At 43.7% G+C, this 15,244-nt stretch overlaps 1 protein-coding gene across 1 annotated transcript in view; it reads left to right on the plus strand.

The window, feature by feature from the left end:
- Positions 1-14,835, plus strand: part of irf8 (interferon regulatory factor 8) — a 30,416-nt gene extending 15,581 nt beyond the window's left edge. Inside the window, exons 6-9 of the mRNA XM_072517876.1 lie at positions 1,726-1,779; positions 1,914-2,300; positions 8,068-8,186; positions 8,320-14,835. Of these exons, the coding sequence (XP_072373977.1) occupies positions 1,726-1,779; positions 1,914-2,300; positions 8,068-8,186; positions 8,320-8,508 (749 nt within the window). The 3' untranslated portion in view covers positions 8,509-14,835. The remainder of the gene's footprint in view (positions 1-1,725; positions 1,780-1,913; positions 2,301-8,067; positions 8,187-8,319) is intronic.
- The last annotated feature ends 409 nt before the right edge of the window (positions 14,836-15,244 follow it).

Genomic DNA, 15,244 nt, shown 5'->3' on the forward strand with positions numbered 1-15,244 from the left:
TAACCAATGTAATCAGGTTCATTTTTTACTCTATTTACTTTGATCTTTAAAAAAAAATATCACAGGATCTGACCGATTTAAAGGGATTCCGATTGACCACCTAGCAGATTAGAATCTCCATTCTAGGGAATAATATTGGCTAGAAGAACGGAAATTCATAAACTTTAAGTAATCATTATAAAAGAGCAGGAAAATAACAAGCTCTTCTCCAAGAAAAGTGAAATAAAAACCATGCTCATTGGAATTGCTCTGTTGTCTGCACCATTTTAAGCAAATGATGGAAAATTCCTGAAAATATTTGAAAATAACTTGCATTGAACCTTGTGGTAGGCTATATTAGGGGTATCGCGGTACCTAGGTGGGATGTACCTTATACTGTAGTATGAGTGGTGGAACCTGCCTGCTGGTTCCGCCCAGCAGGCGGAGCATAAGAGTCTGTGTTTCACCCACAGCAGTCATTCTGTACCGGAGCTGCTGGGGTAACTACTTGTTCATTAAAGCCTTCAATTGGACTACATTCTTGCTTAAGTAGTGATTGATCATGCATCAAACCTTCCACTCATGGCTACAGTAAACATCCCAGAAGATTCTAAACAAACAGAAGGAGATCCAGAGTTGACAGCCTCAGAGCTGAGACAGAATTGGGAGAAGTCAAGAAGCAATGTTTAGGAATTGGCAAGTTTGTGTTTTAGCGACCTGTGAACTTGCTTAAGTGCGTTCGTCTAAAATTCCTTTCTCTGCTGCTTTAAGAGGAGAGATTTTAAACAAGTTAGTACCTGCATCAAAATAATGCAGAAGAATTTCAGATTCTCCATCAGCCGCACCACCACGTTCTCAAGGGCAATTAGGCTTGGGAAATACACACTGGCCTTGCTCATCACACCGACATTCCATGAATAAGTGAATAAGAAAAATAGATGGCTGTGTCAATGCTGCACACTCCAATCATTCCATGGAACTTCGGGGCCTGCAGATTGTACGAGATGGAGAAGAATAGGATGAAGCCCTAATGGGTCTAATTTATCTGCATGGTACTTATTGATGAGAAAGGCCATTCTACCCAACTTTGTTAATTCATACAGAATGAATCCCCATCATGGCAGCCAAACATTCCTTAAGATTCCAGGTTTTCTTTTTGTCTCTGATGCTTTATGCAGCATCCATTGCATGCAGCATACTATAAAAGTCACTAAATTCTAGTGATTGTACAAAGTATTTAGCTCTCCATGGGATAGATCTTGACTTTGTGAGTCATGCAAAATGGGCGGTATCAGCACCCTGTTTTATATCTCTCCTGACAGTGGAAACCAATGGAAATGAGAGAAATGTAAAACGAGCTTCTGACTTGCTGTCGCTTCCTTTACACCATTGCACAAAGTCAAAATCTACCGTGGTCTGTTTTGTTTATTCATTTTGTTATGTATCTCCATGTCGAAACTTCTGAGTTGCTGCCTTAATGAGAACGCCCAACAGGACCGCAACAGATTAACTGAGCATTTAGTTTATTGCTGTTTATGGGACCGAGGTTATATGTAGGTTTGACCCTGCCGAGTGCTGAACAAAAATTGTGCCTGTGCTTCAAAATTTCTCCATCGGCTTTGAAGCATTTGAGACATCTTGGGGGCGGGAAAGGTGCTGTAGAAATGCATTGTTCTTTCTGTGTTCCTCTAGCCTGCATCAGGTTAAAAGAGTGCCTATAATAATTTCCTTTTTCCTTACTTACAGATTCTTCAATGCTGTATTATGCCAATAGCTTTGGACCCATTCAGCCCAATTCAGGTACAAAAAGCATAACCACTACTGTTCATATCTACTGAGGCGTCTGTTCAGGACCCAAATTACAGGATTGCACAACAGGGCCTCGGAACTTGAACCTGTAATTCACCTTTCTGAAAATGTTGTCTTTTTTCTAGGGTTTTGCCAAATGCTTGTCACCTTTTACTATGGAGGAGTTTTAATGTCCAGGATTCCCATACGACGGTCCGATGGCTGTAGAATCACCGTACACCATGCTCCCATCACCAGCGAGGCCATATTTGGGCCAGAAAGTATGGAGCAGGTTCTGTTCCCACCCACAAAACATATTATGAACCCTCGACAGCAACAAGTTACGAATAAACTCTTGACTCACCTTGAGCGTGGGGTGTTGCTACTCAGCAACAATGAGGGCATCTACATCAAGAGGCTCTGCCAAGGCAGGGTTTTCTGGAGTGGCCCCTGTGCGGCTTTTGCTGACAGGCCAAACAAGCTGGAGAGAGACGCGATAGTGAAGCTTTTTGACATAAAGCAATTTTTGCAAGGTTTGTATTCTTTGCCCATTAATGTAGCAACAATTGTTGCATTTATATAGCACCTTCCCATGATGTAGAACATCCTACAGTACTTCACAAGACTGTTGCAAAACAGTGTGACACTGAACCACTTGAGGTATTAGGACAGATGTCCAAATTCTCCTCCGAGGCAGGTTTTAAGCAGCTCCTTAAAAAGACGAGGGCAGTGACGGGTTTAAGGAAGAAATTGCTGAGCTTCGGTAGCTGAGCTTACAGCCACTGGTGGTGGAACCGACGAAAAATCAGTAAGTTGCAAGAGGGCAGAATTGCAAAAGTGCAGAGCTCTCGAAGAGTTATGGGAGTGCAGGGGAGGGTGGAGATAAAAGAGATCGGGAGAGGTGAGACTATTGAAAGCATTTGAAAACAGGAATGAGAATGACAAAATCGACACATTTCCGAACTGGGAGCCTCTAAATCTGGGAGCACAGGATGATGAATGGGATTTAATCATTAGGAAGTAGTTAGCTGGGAGGCAGATATTACTCTGGTCAGGTATTGTCATTAACAATACATATTTCAAAAGTACACGATGCTGATTAGATTGTCTTCAGCACGAACAGCAAATTTTGTGTGAAGAGCAGTTATATGTGAAGACCATAAGACATAGGAGCAGAATTAGGCCACTTGGCCCATCGAGTCTGCTCCGCCATTCAATCATGGCTGATATTTTCTCATCCCCATTCTCCTGCCTTCTCCCCATAACCCCTGATCCCCTTATTAATCATGAACCTATCTATCTCTGTCTTAAAGACACTCAGTGAATTGGCCTCCACAGCCTTCTGCGGCAAAGAGTTCCACAGATTCACCACCCTCTGGTTGAAGAAATTCCTCCTCATCTCTGTTTTAAAGGATCGGCCCTTTAGTCTGAGGTTGTGTCCTCTGGTTCTAGTTTTTCCTACTAGGAGAAACATCCTCTCCACGCGCACTCTATCCAGGCCTCGCAGTATCTTGTAAGTTTCAATAAGATCCCCTCGCATCCTTCTAAACTCCCAACGAGTACAGACCCAGAGTCCTCAAATGTTCCTCACACAACATGTTGCTGAAGCTTTTCGTATTGAACTTAACAGGACAAATACAAGAATGCCAAATTTCAGAAAAGCACAGCAATTTATTCAACATGAGAAAAGGGTGCTGATTTGTTGGCAATTCGGCTCTGATTGACCGGGGTGTTACCACGGAAATAGAAATGGTAAACCATGGGGTCCCCAAAGGCGAAAGACTTGAACAAATTGAAAACTGGTCCCTGTGCATGAATGTTTAGTTCACTTGACTAACCAGCTGGTTTGTGATGCAGAGCAAGGCCAGCAGCGCGGGTTCAATTCCCGTACCAGCTGAGGTTATTCATGAAGGCCCCTCCTTCTCAACCTTGTCACTTGGTGGGAGGTGTGATTCTCAGTTAAATCACCACGAGTCTGCTCTTCCCCCTCAAAGGGGAAAGCAGCCTATAGACATCTGGGACAATGGCGACTTTACCTTGCCTTTACTTAGCCCAGTGGGCTAAATAGCTGGCTTGGCAATGCAGAACAATGCCAGCAACGCGGGTTCAATTCCCGTACCGGCCTCCCCGAACAGGCGCCGGAATGTGGCAACCAGGGGCTTTTCACAGTAACTTCATTGAAGCCTACTTGTGACAATAAGCGATTATTTATATATATATATATATATATATTATGGCAAGGATAAATGAACACGTTACGAGCTCGACTGATTAGAGACAGTTGGTGTAGCCATTAGTGCCCTCAGAAATGTTCAGCTGAAGAAACATGTTCATATTCGGCAGAGTACAGATCCCGAAAATCCAAACCAAGGCATGTGCAATTCAACATGATCCCACGAGTGGAGGGCTGAACATCCTGAGTGTGCTAATAGCTTTGACAAAAATATCAGGAATTTACGTGATGATATGCTACCACTGGACAGAGCACCCCAAAGATATTTTATTTAGCTTTTCTGTTAGTGAGGAAAATATAATCCATGTTGGATCCATGCAAGTAAATTAATCTGGGTGATATGATGAAAGTGCTACAGTGTTGCAAGATGGTAATTGTTCAGTTTTTGTGACATTGGATGTCACGTTTGTAGTCATTAACTCTATGTCAGTTATATTGCCCTCTTAAAATTAAGAAGAATAAGAGATATTGCTGCCATTCACGTGTTATAGCTTCTGGGTTGCTGTAGAGTAAAGGAGACAAGAGTCCTGCTTCTCCACAAAACACCTTTATTTCTTTGATCCAACTTTACTCACAAATCTCCATCAACAAATAGTGCCACCTGTATCCCCTTTGTATATCAGTGACTTCTATTGGATAATTGACATCAAATTAGTATTTAATTGGAAGGTCTGTTAATCCATTCCGAACATCTTGCAGTATATTTCTGCTTGGGAGTTGGTGGGTGGTGGCAAATATTTCAGAAATAAAGCAAATGGTGTATGCACTTGAACATTTTTTCTTTTGAAGTCTTTCATGGAATGTGGGTGCTGCTGGCAAGGCCAACATTTGTTGGTCATCGCTAATTGCCCTTGAGTGGCTTACTAGGTCATTTCAATGGGCAGTTAAGAGTCCACCACATTGCTGTGGGTCTGAAGTTACATGTAGGCCAGACAAGGTTAATATGGCACATTTCCTACCCTAAAGGACATTAGAGACCAGATGGGTTTTTATGACAAATCAGTGACAGTTTCATGGTCGCCAATACTGATTATAATTGATATAGACCATCGGGACATGCCATTGACGTGATTGGATTTCTGGGGTCAGTAATTCGGATTATTCTGGAAAGTTGCTTGCCCACCTTGGGTGCCTACTTGGTGGCGATGAGGAATGACCATTGGTACCTTCAATTGGGTGCCTAGACTCAATTTTATCACAAGTGCCTCAGCTTTCAGTCAATGTATCCTGTGATAAGTCCCGGTCATGTAGACATTTTGCATTCTCAAAATGTTAAATGAAGCTCCTCTATCAGTCATGGAAGTGCTAGACGCCAGGAGAACATAGCCAACTCTTTACGGAGTGTTGCCAAGATGCAAATGTTGGGGAAATATGATCTGTGATGCACTTCCTGTATTTGTGGGGCATTATAAAATGCTGCTTTTGACATGAAAACAAATGGTTATGCACAATGCCACTTCAGCTCAAAACATACTGTAAGTGGCAGGAAAAAGTGAGGGTCCAACACAAGAATTCTAAGGTTTTTCTCTTATTTTGCTGCAATAGGTCTAGGCCCACACTCATAAAAGAACTATAATCTATGTCCAACAATAACTTGTATTTTTCAATCCACCATGTTGCGCTTTTTGGGAACAGGCAGCTCACTTGACTCATGCTGTTATTTTGTCCGCCATTTTAAAGAAAGGGAAATTAGACCACCGCCATTGGCATACTTCACAGTTTTGGAGTTGGCAATTGGCACTGGGGTACTGGGGCAGCACGGTAGCATTGTGGATAGCACAATTGCTTCACAGCTCCAGGGTCCCAGGTTCGATTCCGGCTTGGGTCACTGTCTGTGCGGAGTCTGCACATCTTCCCCGTGTCTGCGTGGGTTTCCTCCGGGTGCTCCGGTTTCCTCCCACAGTCCAAAGATGTGCAGGTTAGGTGGATTGGCCATGATAAATTGCCCTTAGTGTCCAAAATTTCCCTTAGTGTTGGGTGGGGTTACTGGGTTATGGGGATAGGGTGGAGCTGTTGACCTTGGGTAGGGTGCTCTTTCCAAGAGCCGGTGCAGACTCGATGGGCCGAATGGCCTCCTTCTGCACTGTAAATTCTGTGATAATCTGTGATTTAAGATCTATTTTAATGACTTGGATGAAAGGGCCAACTGTATTGTAGCCACGTTTGCTGGTGATACAAAGATAGGCTGGAAAACAAGTTGTGAGGAGGATACAAACAGTCAGCCAAAGGATAGAGATAGGTTAAGTGAGTGGGCAAAACAAAATTACAAATGGAATAGGAAAAAAGTATGGTTGCCCACTTTGGAAGGAAGAATAGAAAAACAAAATATTTAAATAGAGAGACTGCAGAATGCTGGGGTACAAAGGGATCTGGGTGTCCTTGTACGCGAATCATGAAAAGTTAACAAACTGCAAGTGATTAGGAAGACAAATGGAATGTTGACCTTAATTCCAAGGGGAATGGAGAATAATAGTAGAGAAGTCTTGTTACAACTGACAGGGCATCGGTAAGACTGCAGCTGGCGTTTTAGTGAACAATTGTTCACCCGCTGTGTCCAGGGTACATAGACTGGAGATACCGCGATAAAGGGGATAAAATTAAAATGTACAAGAGGAAGGGTGATATATACATCAATAGTAACTGATGAGATACTATTCAGTTGGGAATAAATGATCCCAAGTACGTATGGTGCTAGAAACCAGAGCACGTAGGAATAAAGGTACTAAAATAACCAGGAATGAAATTCTTCCGGAATACACAATCATAGATTATCCCAGCACACACCATTCAGTCCATCAAGACATTGTCAGAAGCCGGGATTTTCCACCTCGCCCCACACCGTGTTTTTTAATGCTGTCCGCAGGCTCACCATTGGCTGAGAAATTTTGCATTTCATATGGTCAAGTTGGGAAATTTCTATGTGAGGAATGGGATGTGAGGAGGTAAAGCATGCGATGGCAGAGTTTTGAAACCTCACGGTGCTGTCCAACTGGATCAGAAGGAACTAGGTGAAAACATAGGCTGAGATTTTCCGACCCCACCTGTGGTAGGATTCGTCACGGGCGGAACGGAAAATCTGACGGGAGAGCCCAAGGTGACTTGCGGTGGGAATTTTCGGTCCTGCCTCTAACCGGAAAATCCCAGCCATGCATTTCGGGTCCAGTTGGCCCAGCAGAAGTGCATTGGACTGCTAAGGATTGTCATGACTATGATTCAAGTTGGAAATCAGTTTCCCCCTCGCTTGCCAGTTTAATTTCAGGAGCCAAGTTCCGTGCTTAAAGCAACAGAACTTCTCAGTCCACATTTTCTTTATCAATGGCTACCTAGTGAAATGTAAACACCCTGAACCTTAGCTGGGACAAGTCAAATGGTTCACATCAAATAAAACGACTAGGAAAGCAACCAGTATAGAAGCCTATCGAAGATAAAACAAACCATTGGCACTAGAAATGGCTGACGTGCTCGTCTATAAAGCCTGAAAACATAACTGGGTTTAAGTCAGACACTGGTTTGGGCAGCTAGGCAATGCTAAATATTTGCCACCATCTTGTTCGGTAATCTTGGGTAGCCCGGTAGCCTTGTGGATAGCACAATTGCTTCACAGCTCCAGGGTCCCAGGTTCGATTCCGGCTTGGGTCACTGTCTGTGCGGAGTCTGCACATCCTCCCCGTGTGTGCGTGGGTTTCCTCCGGGTGCTCCGGTTTCCTCCCACAGTCCAAAGATGTGCAGGTTAGGTGGATTGGCCATGATAAATTGCCCTTAGTGTCCAAAATTGCCCTTAGTGTTGGGTGGGGTTACTGGGTTATGGGGATAGGGTGGCGGTGTTGACCTTGGGTAGGGTGCTCTTTCCAAGAGCTGGTGCAGACTCGATGGGCCGAATGGCCTCCTTCTGCACTGTAAATTCTATGAAATCTTCAGTGTACACTTGAATTGTGCATTTGGAAAGGATAAAAAATGCTTTTGGATGCAAGTGGATGTAAATCCAACAAAACCGAGTTACAAAAAAACAATTAACTTATGATAGTGACAATGGTATGTCGTCTTAAAATGTTCTACTTCTCTTGCAGCTTTGCAGCTTCACACCGAGAACCCCCAGTGTGTCCTTCCGAATAACAAAGTGGTCATATGCTTTGGAGAGGAGTTTCCTGACACGAAGCCCATCAACAAAAAATTAATTATAGTGGAGGTAAAGAAACTAATGGCATTGGCAGAGTAGTGGGTGGGGTGTGGTGTGGGTGGGGTAGGCAGATGACATGTGTGATTATTTCGATGGCCTTGTGCAAAATAAAAATTGAATTCCTTTTCCTCTTATTCTGCAGATTGAACAGATGAAAACAAAGCAGATCTTGCAAGCAGTGCTTCAGTCCAGGAATTATGATAACAACATACTCCTTCAAATTTCCAATGAAACAGCAGAGGACAAATTGTCTGGGATTCTTCACGAACTTTGCATGAATAGCTATGGTTACCCAAGACCTGCCTTCAGTGAAAACCAGCAAATAAGCTGAAAATAATACGGACCAATCTCCGTTTCCGTGACCAATGGACATGTGTGTAAGTTGGTGGCATTAAATGAAAATGCTCTTTGCTGGTTGTCAGTAGTGTTGCTAAGGGACTCAGAGAATCCCTTAATCATTCTCGTTGGCTGAATGCCGCTTTGCACTGCAGTTAATATTTTTTTGTAACCATATTCCATTTTGTAAAATAATCGTATGTTTTGTACAAGTTGATTTTTCACTGTGAAAAACGATTTATTATCCATAGGAATTTATAGCAAAAGGGACTGAACAGGCATCTACCTGCAATACTGTTCATTACTGTCATGACACTTACTATGTAAGAAATATTTATTACCTATAAAATAATGGACATCTAGGAGGGAGTTACATGGTTTCACTTAATTTCGTATCACATATTTACCAAAAATTCAAGTTTATAATTTCTACCTGCATCAGTAGCCTCACAATTTTGTTATCATGTTGGCTTTTAAAGAAGGCAGGATATATGGCTGTGTAGGCTGCAAATTTGTATTTTAAGTTGCACATTTAGTTTTAGTTATTTTGTAATATTCAACAGTAGTTACTGATGTTAATTGTGACGGCAGAAATGCTGCATGAGTTGGGCACAAATTCCATAATTTGACTTGAAGAAAGAGAGGCTTGCGTTTGTATAATGACCTCGGGTCATTCCAAAGTGCTTTACATCCAATGAAGTACCATTTTGTTTCTTGAAGTGTAGTAAGAAACACAGCAGCAAAGGGCCAAAACACACCAGCAAGCCCAGCTTCATAGAGACCTGGACGCCATTTTCAAAGGGCATCCTGATCTCCAAGGGAAAGCAAAGATCCAACCCCCCTCCCCAGCATCGCATGCATCAGGGCTTAAGTGCCCCCATCCCGACTTCAAAGGATTGCTGGCACGGAACCCCCCCCCGATGGGTCTCCCTTCAGAACCCCCCCCCCCACCTTGCACCAAATGCCAGTACCAGCAGCCCCCCCAAACTCCAACGTTTCTGCCAGGTGAGTGAGGCCCCACCACTTGGCTGTGCCAAGTTGGCACTGCCATGTCACCGACCACCCAGGGGCTCTAATGTCCTATGGGCCCCCTTTCTTGGTCATCATGACTGGTCCCCATTGATGGAAACCAGTAGTGATTCCCGCCGGTCTCCTGCATCGCCAGCGGGCGGTGAGAATGGCGGGAAGTGGGAGTATCCGGCTTGAAATGGTTGCAGCATGTTTAAATGCTGATTTAACGCTCAACTGGGTCACACCCAGCGAAGGCATAAACCAGATTACGTACACTGCAGTGAGCCGGGAGCATCCCGCACAAGTTGGCGTCCGGCAAGAATCCCGTTTAGGAGCTCTCCCCACGCTATTTCCCAGGCATAGTAGGATGTGCGCCGGCCTCAACACAGCCGGAAAATGTCTCTTGCAGTGAGTCTTGAACCTGGAACTTTATGCTTCATAGGAGAGGGTGTTACTAACTGAGCCACAGCTATCAGCTGAGTTAGGAGGCTGGCTAATACAGGGATCAAAGTTAGTAATTCCTTAGTATTGGACTGGGTTCTGTATTTACCCAGTCAGTGGGAGGGAGCTTACTGTTGCGCCCGCTTCAAGAACTGATATTCTCACCCAAGGCCAATTGACCTTTGTCAAATGGTCTGTCAAATTTTCCGTCCTGCTCGCGACAATTCTCACGACGGGCGGGACTGGGAGATTTACCCAATTTGATGAAAAATATGAGCTTGTATGTTCCATCTTGACTGCTCAGACTATTGCAAACCTATTTCAGACTTAATTGATTCAGCTAGTGAGCCAAAAGGCTGAGGGAAAATAATAAGAACATATATTAGTTGCTGAAACCAAGGAGCAAATAACTTTTCAATAAAGGAAGTTGGCAGTGTTGGCAGTTCAGAGAGCGGTTATTAGGAATACCATACCTAATTCCGCACTGGAGTGTTTTTCTCTCCCTCTCCTCCCATTTAAATTCTCCAACCTTTCCATCAGTCCCTAAATTGGCTGATACTAGCTACTCTGAAACTCTATTCGATTAAAGTACGATTACAAAAATACAGATATTAATTGGATATCCGTTTCATCAGTTTTGGGTATTACATAGATACATAGAACATACAGTGCAGAAGGAGGCCATTCGGCCCATCGAGTCTGCACCGACCCACTTAAGCCCTCTCTTCCACCCTAACCCAATAACCCCATCTAACCTTTTTTGCCACTAAGGGCAATTTAGCTTGGCCAATCCACCTAACCTGCACATCTTTGTGCTGTGGGAGGAAACCGGAGCACCCAGAGGAAACCCACGCAGACACGGGGAAAACGTGCAGACTCCGCACAGGCAGTGACCCAGCGGGGAATTGAACCTGGGTCCCTGGCGCTGTGAAGCCACAGTGCTATCCACTTGTGCTACCGTGCTGCCCTAATTGTTGATGGATTATGATTTTTTTCTCTAATTTTATAGATTCCAGGAATAAATTGAAGAATCTACAAAAATAAGTGTTTTCTGACCAAACTATACATATTGGTATCACAGTCGGCATTCCAGCAAATATTCCTTTGTTCATATTTTTAGCATGCATGTTAATATTCTTGCTAAAATAAAAAAAACTGTCAAAGGTGTTAGTATGGACACATTAAGCATAAGCATTACATAGAATTTACAGCACATTCACATCTTTACTGGTGTTTCCGTTCCACACAAACCCCTTCCCACCTTACTTCATTTCGCTGTGACAGCATACCTTTCTGTTTCTTGCTCCCTCGTGTATCTATCAAGCTAGTCCTTAAATGTATCTGTAATTTACCTCAACTACCCCAGCGTGGTACGGAGTTCTTCATTCTCGCCACCCTCTGAGTACGGTAGCATGGTGGTTAGCACAAATGCTTCACAGCTCCAGGATCCCAGGTTCGATTCCGGCTTGGGTCACTGTGCGGAGTCTGCACATCCTCCCCGTGTGTGCGTGGGTTTCCTCCGGGTGCTCCGGTTTCCTCCCACAGTCCAAAGATGTGCGGGTTAGGTGGATTGGCCATGCTAAATTGCCCATAGTGTCCAAAATTGCCCTTAGTGTCCAAAATTGCCCTTAGTGTTGGGAGGGGTTACTGGGTTATGGGAATAGGTGGAGGTGTTGACCTTGGGTAGGGTGCTCTTTCCAAGAGCCGGTGCAGACTCGATGGGCCGAATGGCCTCCTTCTGCACTGTAAATTCTATGATATCTATGAATTCCTCGTGAATTCCTTATTGGATTTATTAGTGACTGCCGTACATTTATAGCCCCTAAACTCGACAGCAACATTTCCAGTCAGAAGCCCCAAAGGACCAGATCCATGACTCAATTCATTCAATGGCGTTTAAAATCAAAAGTAAAGACCATGGACGAAATTTTCCGGCCATTGCGGTTCTCTTTTCCCGCTGGCTGTGCACCCTTATCTGTGGGTTTCCCAGCGGTGTGGGGTGGCTGCAATGGGAAATCCCATTGACAAGCTGCGGGAGTAGGGAATCCCGCCGCCGAGAATCATAATAATAATAATCGCTTATTGTCACAAGTAGGCTTCAATGAAGTTACTGTGAAAAACCCCTGGTCGCCACTTTCCGGGGAGGCAGGTACGGGAATTGCGCTTCAGGCCTTCTTCTGCATTACAAGCTAGCTGTTTAGCCCACTGTGCTAAACCAGCCCCTAATGCGGCTGGGGGGTGGGGGGGACCTGAGAATCCTGCCCATATTAACTTCTGGTGCGAAAGAATTAAAGAAAAGGTTTGGTCACCTCTCTTTGGTTCAGTAAGTAATCTAATCTGTGTCCAGGTTCACATTCATGCTTGTATTAGTACAAGGAACGGGATTCTCCGGTCCACCAGCCGCACGTTCCTCGGCGCCGAACCCTCTCCCTCAGTGCAATTCTCCGTTTCTGCCAGTGGGATTTCCCATGATGGCACACCCCATGACGCCGGGAAACCCACGGGCATGGGTATGCTGCTGGTGGAATTGAGAATCCCAGCCAAGTTTTCTGTGTCTGAGCAGCTCGATGATCGCATCAGTAATGCTGATGTATCGGGCATGCTTTGGAATCATTGCTTTGAATATTAGTTGCAATTAAAGATTGCATTATAAAACCCCCAAAGAACTGTGAATTATTGTGCATGTAAGAAGGAGAGGTTTTATTTTCCTTCCTGTGTTGACCCTGTGCCCTGGCTCTCAATGCGTGGTTCTTGAAGAATTAATGACCTAATTCTTAGAGAAGCAGCTTGGGAAGACCCATTGTTACTGGGTTTTCTGATCACCTAAGTGCCAATAAACATACTACTCTGATGGTACCAGAGCACACGATTCCATTGTCATGACATGAAGCACCTTTCCAGTGTATACTGATTGAACTATCATTGTACTGGATAGTGAGACCCACAGTACAGATTGTTTGCAGGAAGGATGACTATGTTGCCAATATATGCTTAATTTAAGCTACTCTCCTGAAACCCATGCTGCAATATTAAAGCAACTGCAGTATGATTAGATCACCAATTGTGTTCTCAGATTATGTGCACAAATTGTTCTAAAACTACTCGTACTAACCTGTAGTTTTTTGCGGTTATGTGTGCTGGTCCAGCATTGTCGAGTCAGATCCAATGCCTTTATTACGTTGACATCATAATGTTGCTACCTTCTCAAAAAGAACAATACTTGCTCAGTAATAATGGCTATTTCATATTGACATTATGCAGGTGTCCTTTATCTGTCTTCTTTAGCAAGTATCTAGACTTCATCACCATTAATTATTCGTAATGACTCTTATCCTGAGAAGATAACATTGTTCTTTCCAATCTAGCTAAGGTCTTTCAGCACTCATTCCCCCCAACATTGTATTTTACAGTCACTTCTTTAAGCTGTTCCTCTTTCTCTCTCCACCCCCAAGATTTTGAATCTCGAAGGAAGAACATACATAGAATCCCTACAGTGCAGAAGGAGGCCATTCGGTCAAGTGAGACTGCTCAAAGTGTGGGCCTACCTAGGCCCACTACCCCACCGTATTCCCGTAACCCCACCTAGCCTCATATTCCTGGACACTAAGGGGATGGCCAATCTGCCTAACCTGCTCACCTTGGGCTGCGGGAGGAAACCAGAGCACCCGGAGGAATCCCACACACACACTGGGAAAATGTGCAAACTCCACACAAGACAGTCACCCAAGCCCCGAATTTAACCTGCGGCCCTGGCGCTGTGAGGCAGCAGTGCCAACCCCTGCGCCAAATGTAACCTCTGAATTCGACTGGTGACCAAAGTATATAACACAAATCTCTTCCCTATGGATTAGGAAGTGAATGATAAACCACGCAGAAAGGCCCAAGTCATGATCCACAATCTGTGTTGAGCTCATTGACCTTGGTGCCAATAGCAGCGCATAAATTGTCCTTCGCACCCTTGAGTTTAGGGGAAATTGTCCAGAGCCCATGTTCCTGATCATTTTTGGTGTGGACCCTCACTGCTGGAAGTGTGTGCACTGAGTGAGGGAAGGATCCAGGTTGGATGTGATGCTCTCTCAAGTCGAATAGTCTGCGAACACTTCTCACCAAGGTTCAGATTTGAATATCAAATACGCGTGCAACGTGCCTGTGGGACCAATGCTTTGACAGGATCCAACAAGGAAGAGGGGGAAAAACTTGTCAGAACGGAGAAACAAAAAAATAACACAAGTAGCAAAATAAGCTTTGACGAAGCATTCAGCTTCAGAGGCAAACATTTAAATAACAATTATGTGACCTTTAACTCCCTCCTAGCTATTGATTATTTTTCGGAATATGCACAAATATTTTGTTTGTAAAACACATTTAGGGCCTGATTTTTCAGAAATATTATGATCCTGTCAAGTGCAAGTTATTATGTGTGATTTACGTGACAATTGTGCTCTGTCTGCCTGTCTCCAACAAGAACATGTGTAAAATGTTACTCAAGTACAGTTGAGGAGACATAATCTATCTTGGCATCCATTTCCCAGCTGTAAATTTCTCTTGAAAATTGCTTCTCTCATTGACCCTTGCCCTCCTGGGGTAGAATTTAGTTCGTAAATATGGTTCTGTGTTGATAAACTTTTTGTTGGTGTCAGGGATTTTTAGGTATTTCATATTTGTAACAGTCTGTTCAGCAGAATTGGTTCCAATTTCCTTGTGTCTGAATCGTTCCCTTGCTGCAACGATATATAATTATTTACCAGCGGGTCGAGCAATTTTGTATCCAAGATTTGTAGGGCCAAATCTCCTAATCGCTACAGCATCGTGGCCAGAAGTTGTTTTGAACAGGCAGAATATAGACTGGAGGTTAGTGAAAGTTGGGCTGGTGGGGGGGGGGGGGCGGGGGGGTGTAGAAATGGCTCTGGCTTCAGTGAGGTTGCATTCCATTAGACGCAGAGGATGCTTATTTTAAACATTTGTGAATCATGCATCGTCGCTCACCGTCTAACTGATACTGTGATATTCAAAGTTTTATTCCCCCTATGTTGTACAAGATAAAGACATTGTTACCACTTTGTATATTAGAACTTTCTAATAAGCATAACAAAGATTTTTTATTTTTTCTGTAAATAAAATGCTGTAAATAAAGGTATAATTTTAAAACTGCACCTTCATTCTTTGAGTTCTTTATTTGTGAATTATAAAGATGCCTGTAATTCGCTGGCTTAAAATAGTGAAAGATGAAAACCCTTGACAGCATGTCTCTTTCAGCAATTCTCAATTATAGTTGTATT

The sequence above is a fragment of the Scyliorhinus torazame genome, chromosome 10 (assembly GCF_047496885.1).
Source record: "Scyliorhinus torazame isolate Kashiwa2021f chromosome 10, sScyTor2.1, whole genome shotgun sequence".
Lineage (NCBI taxonomy): Eukaryota > Metazoa > Chordata > Chondrichthyes > Carcharhiniformes > Scyliorhinidae > Scyliorhinus > Scyliorhinus torazame.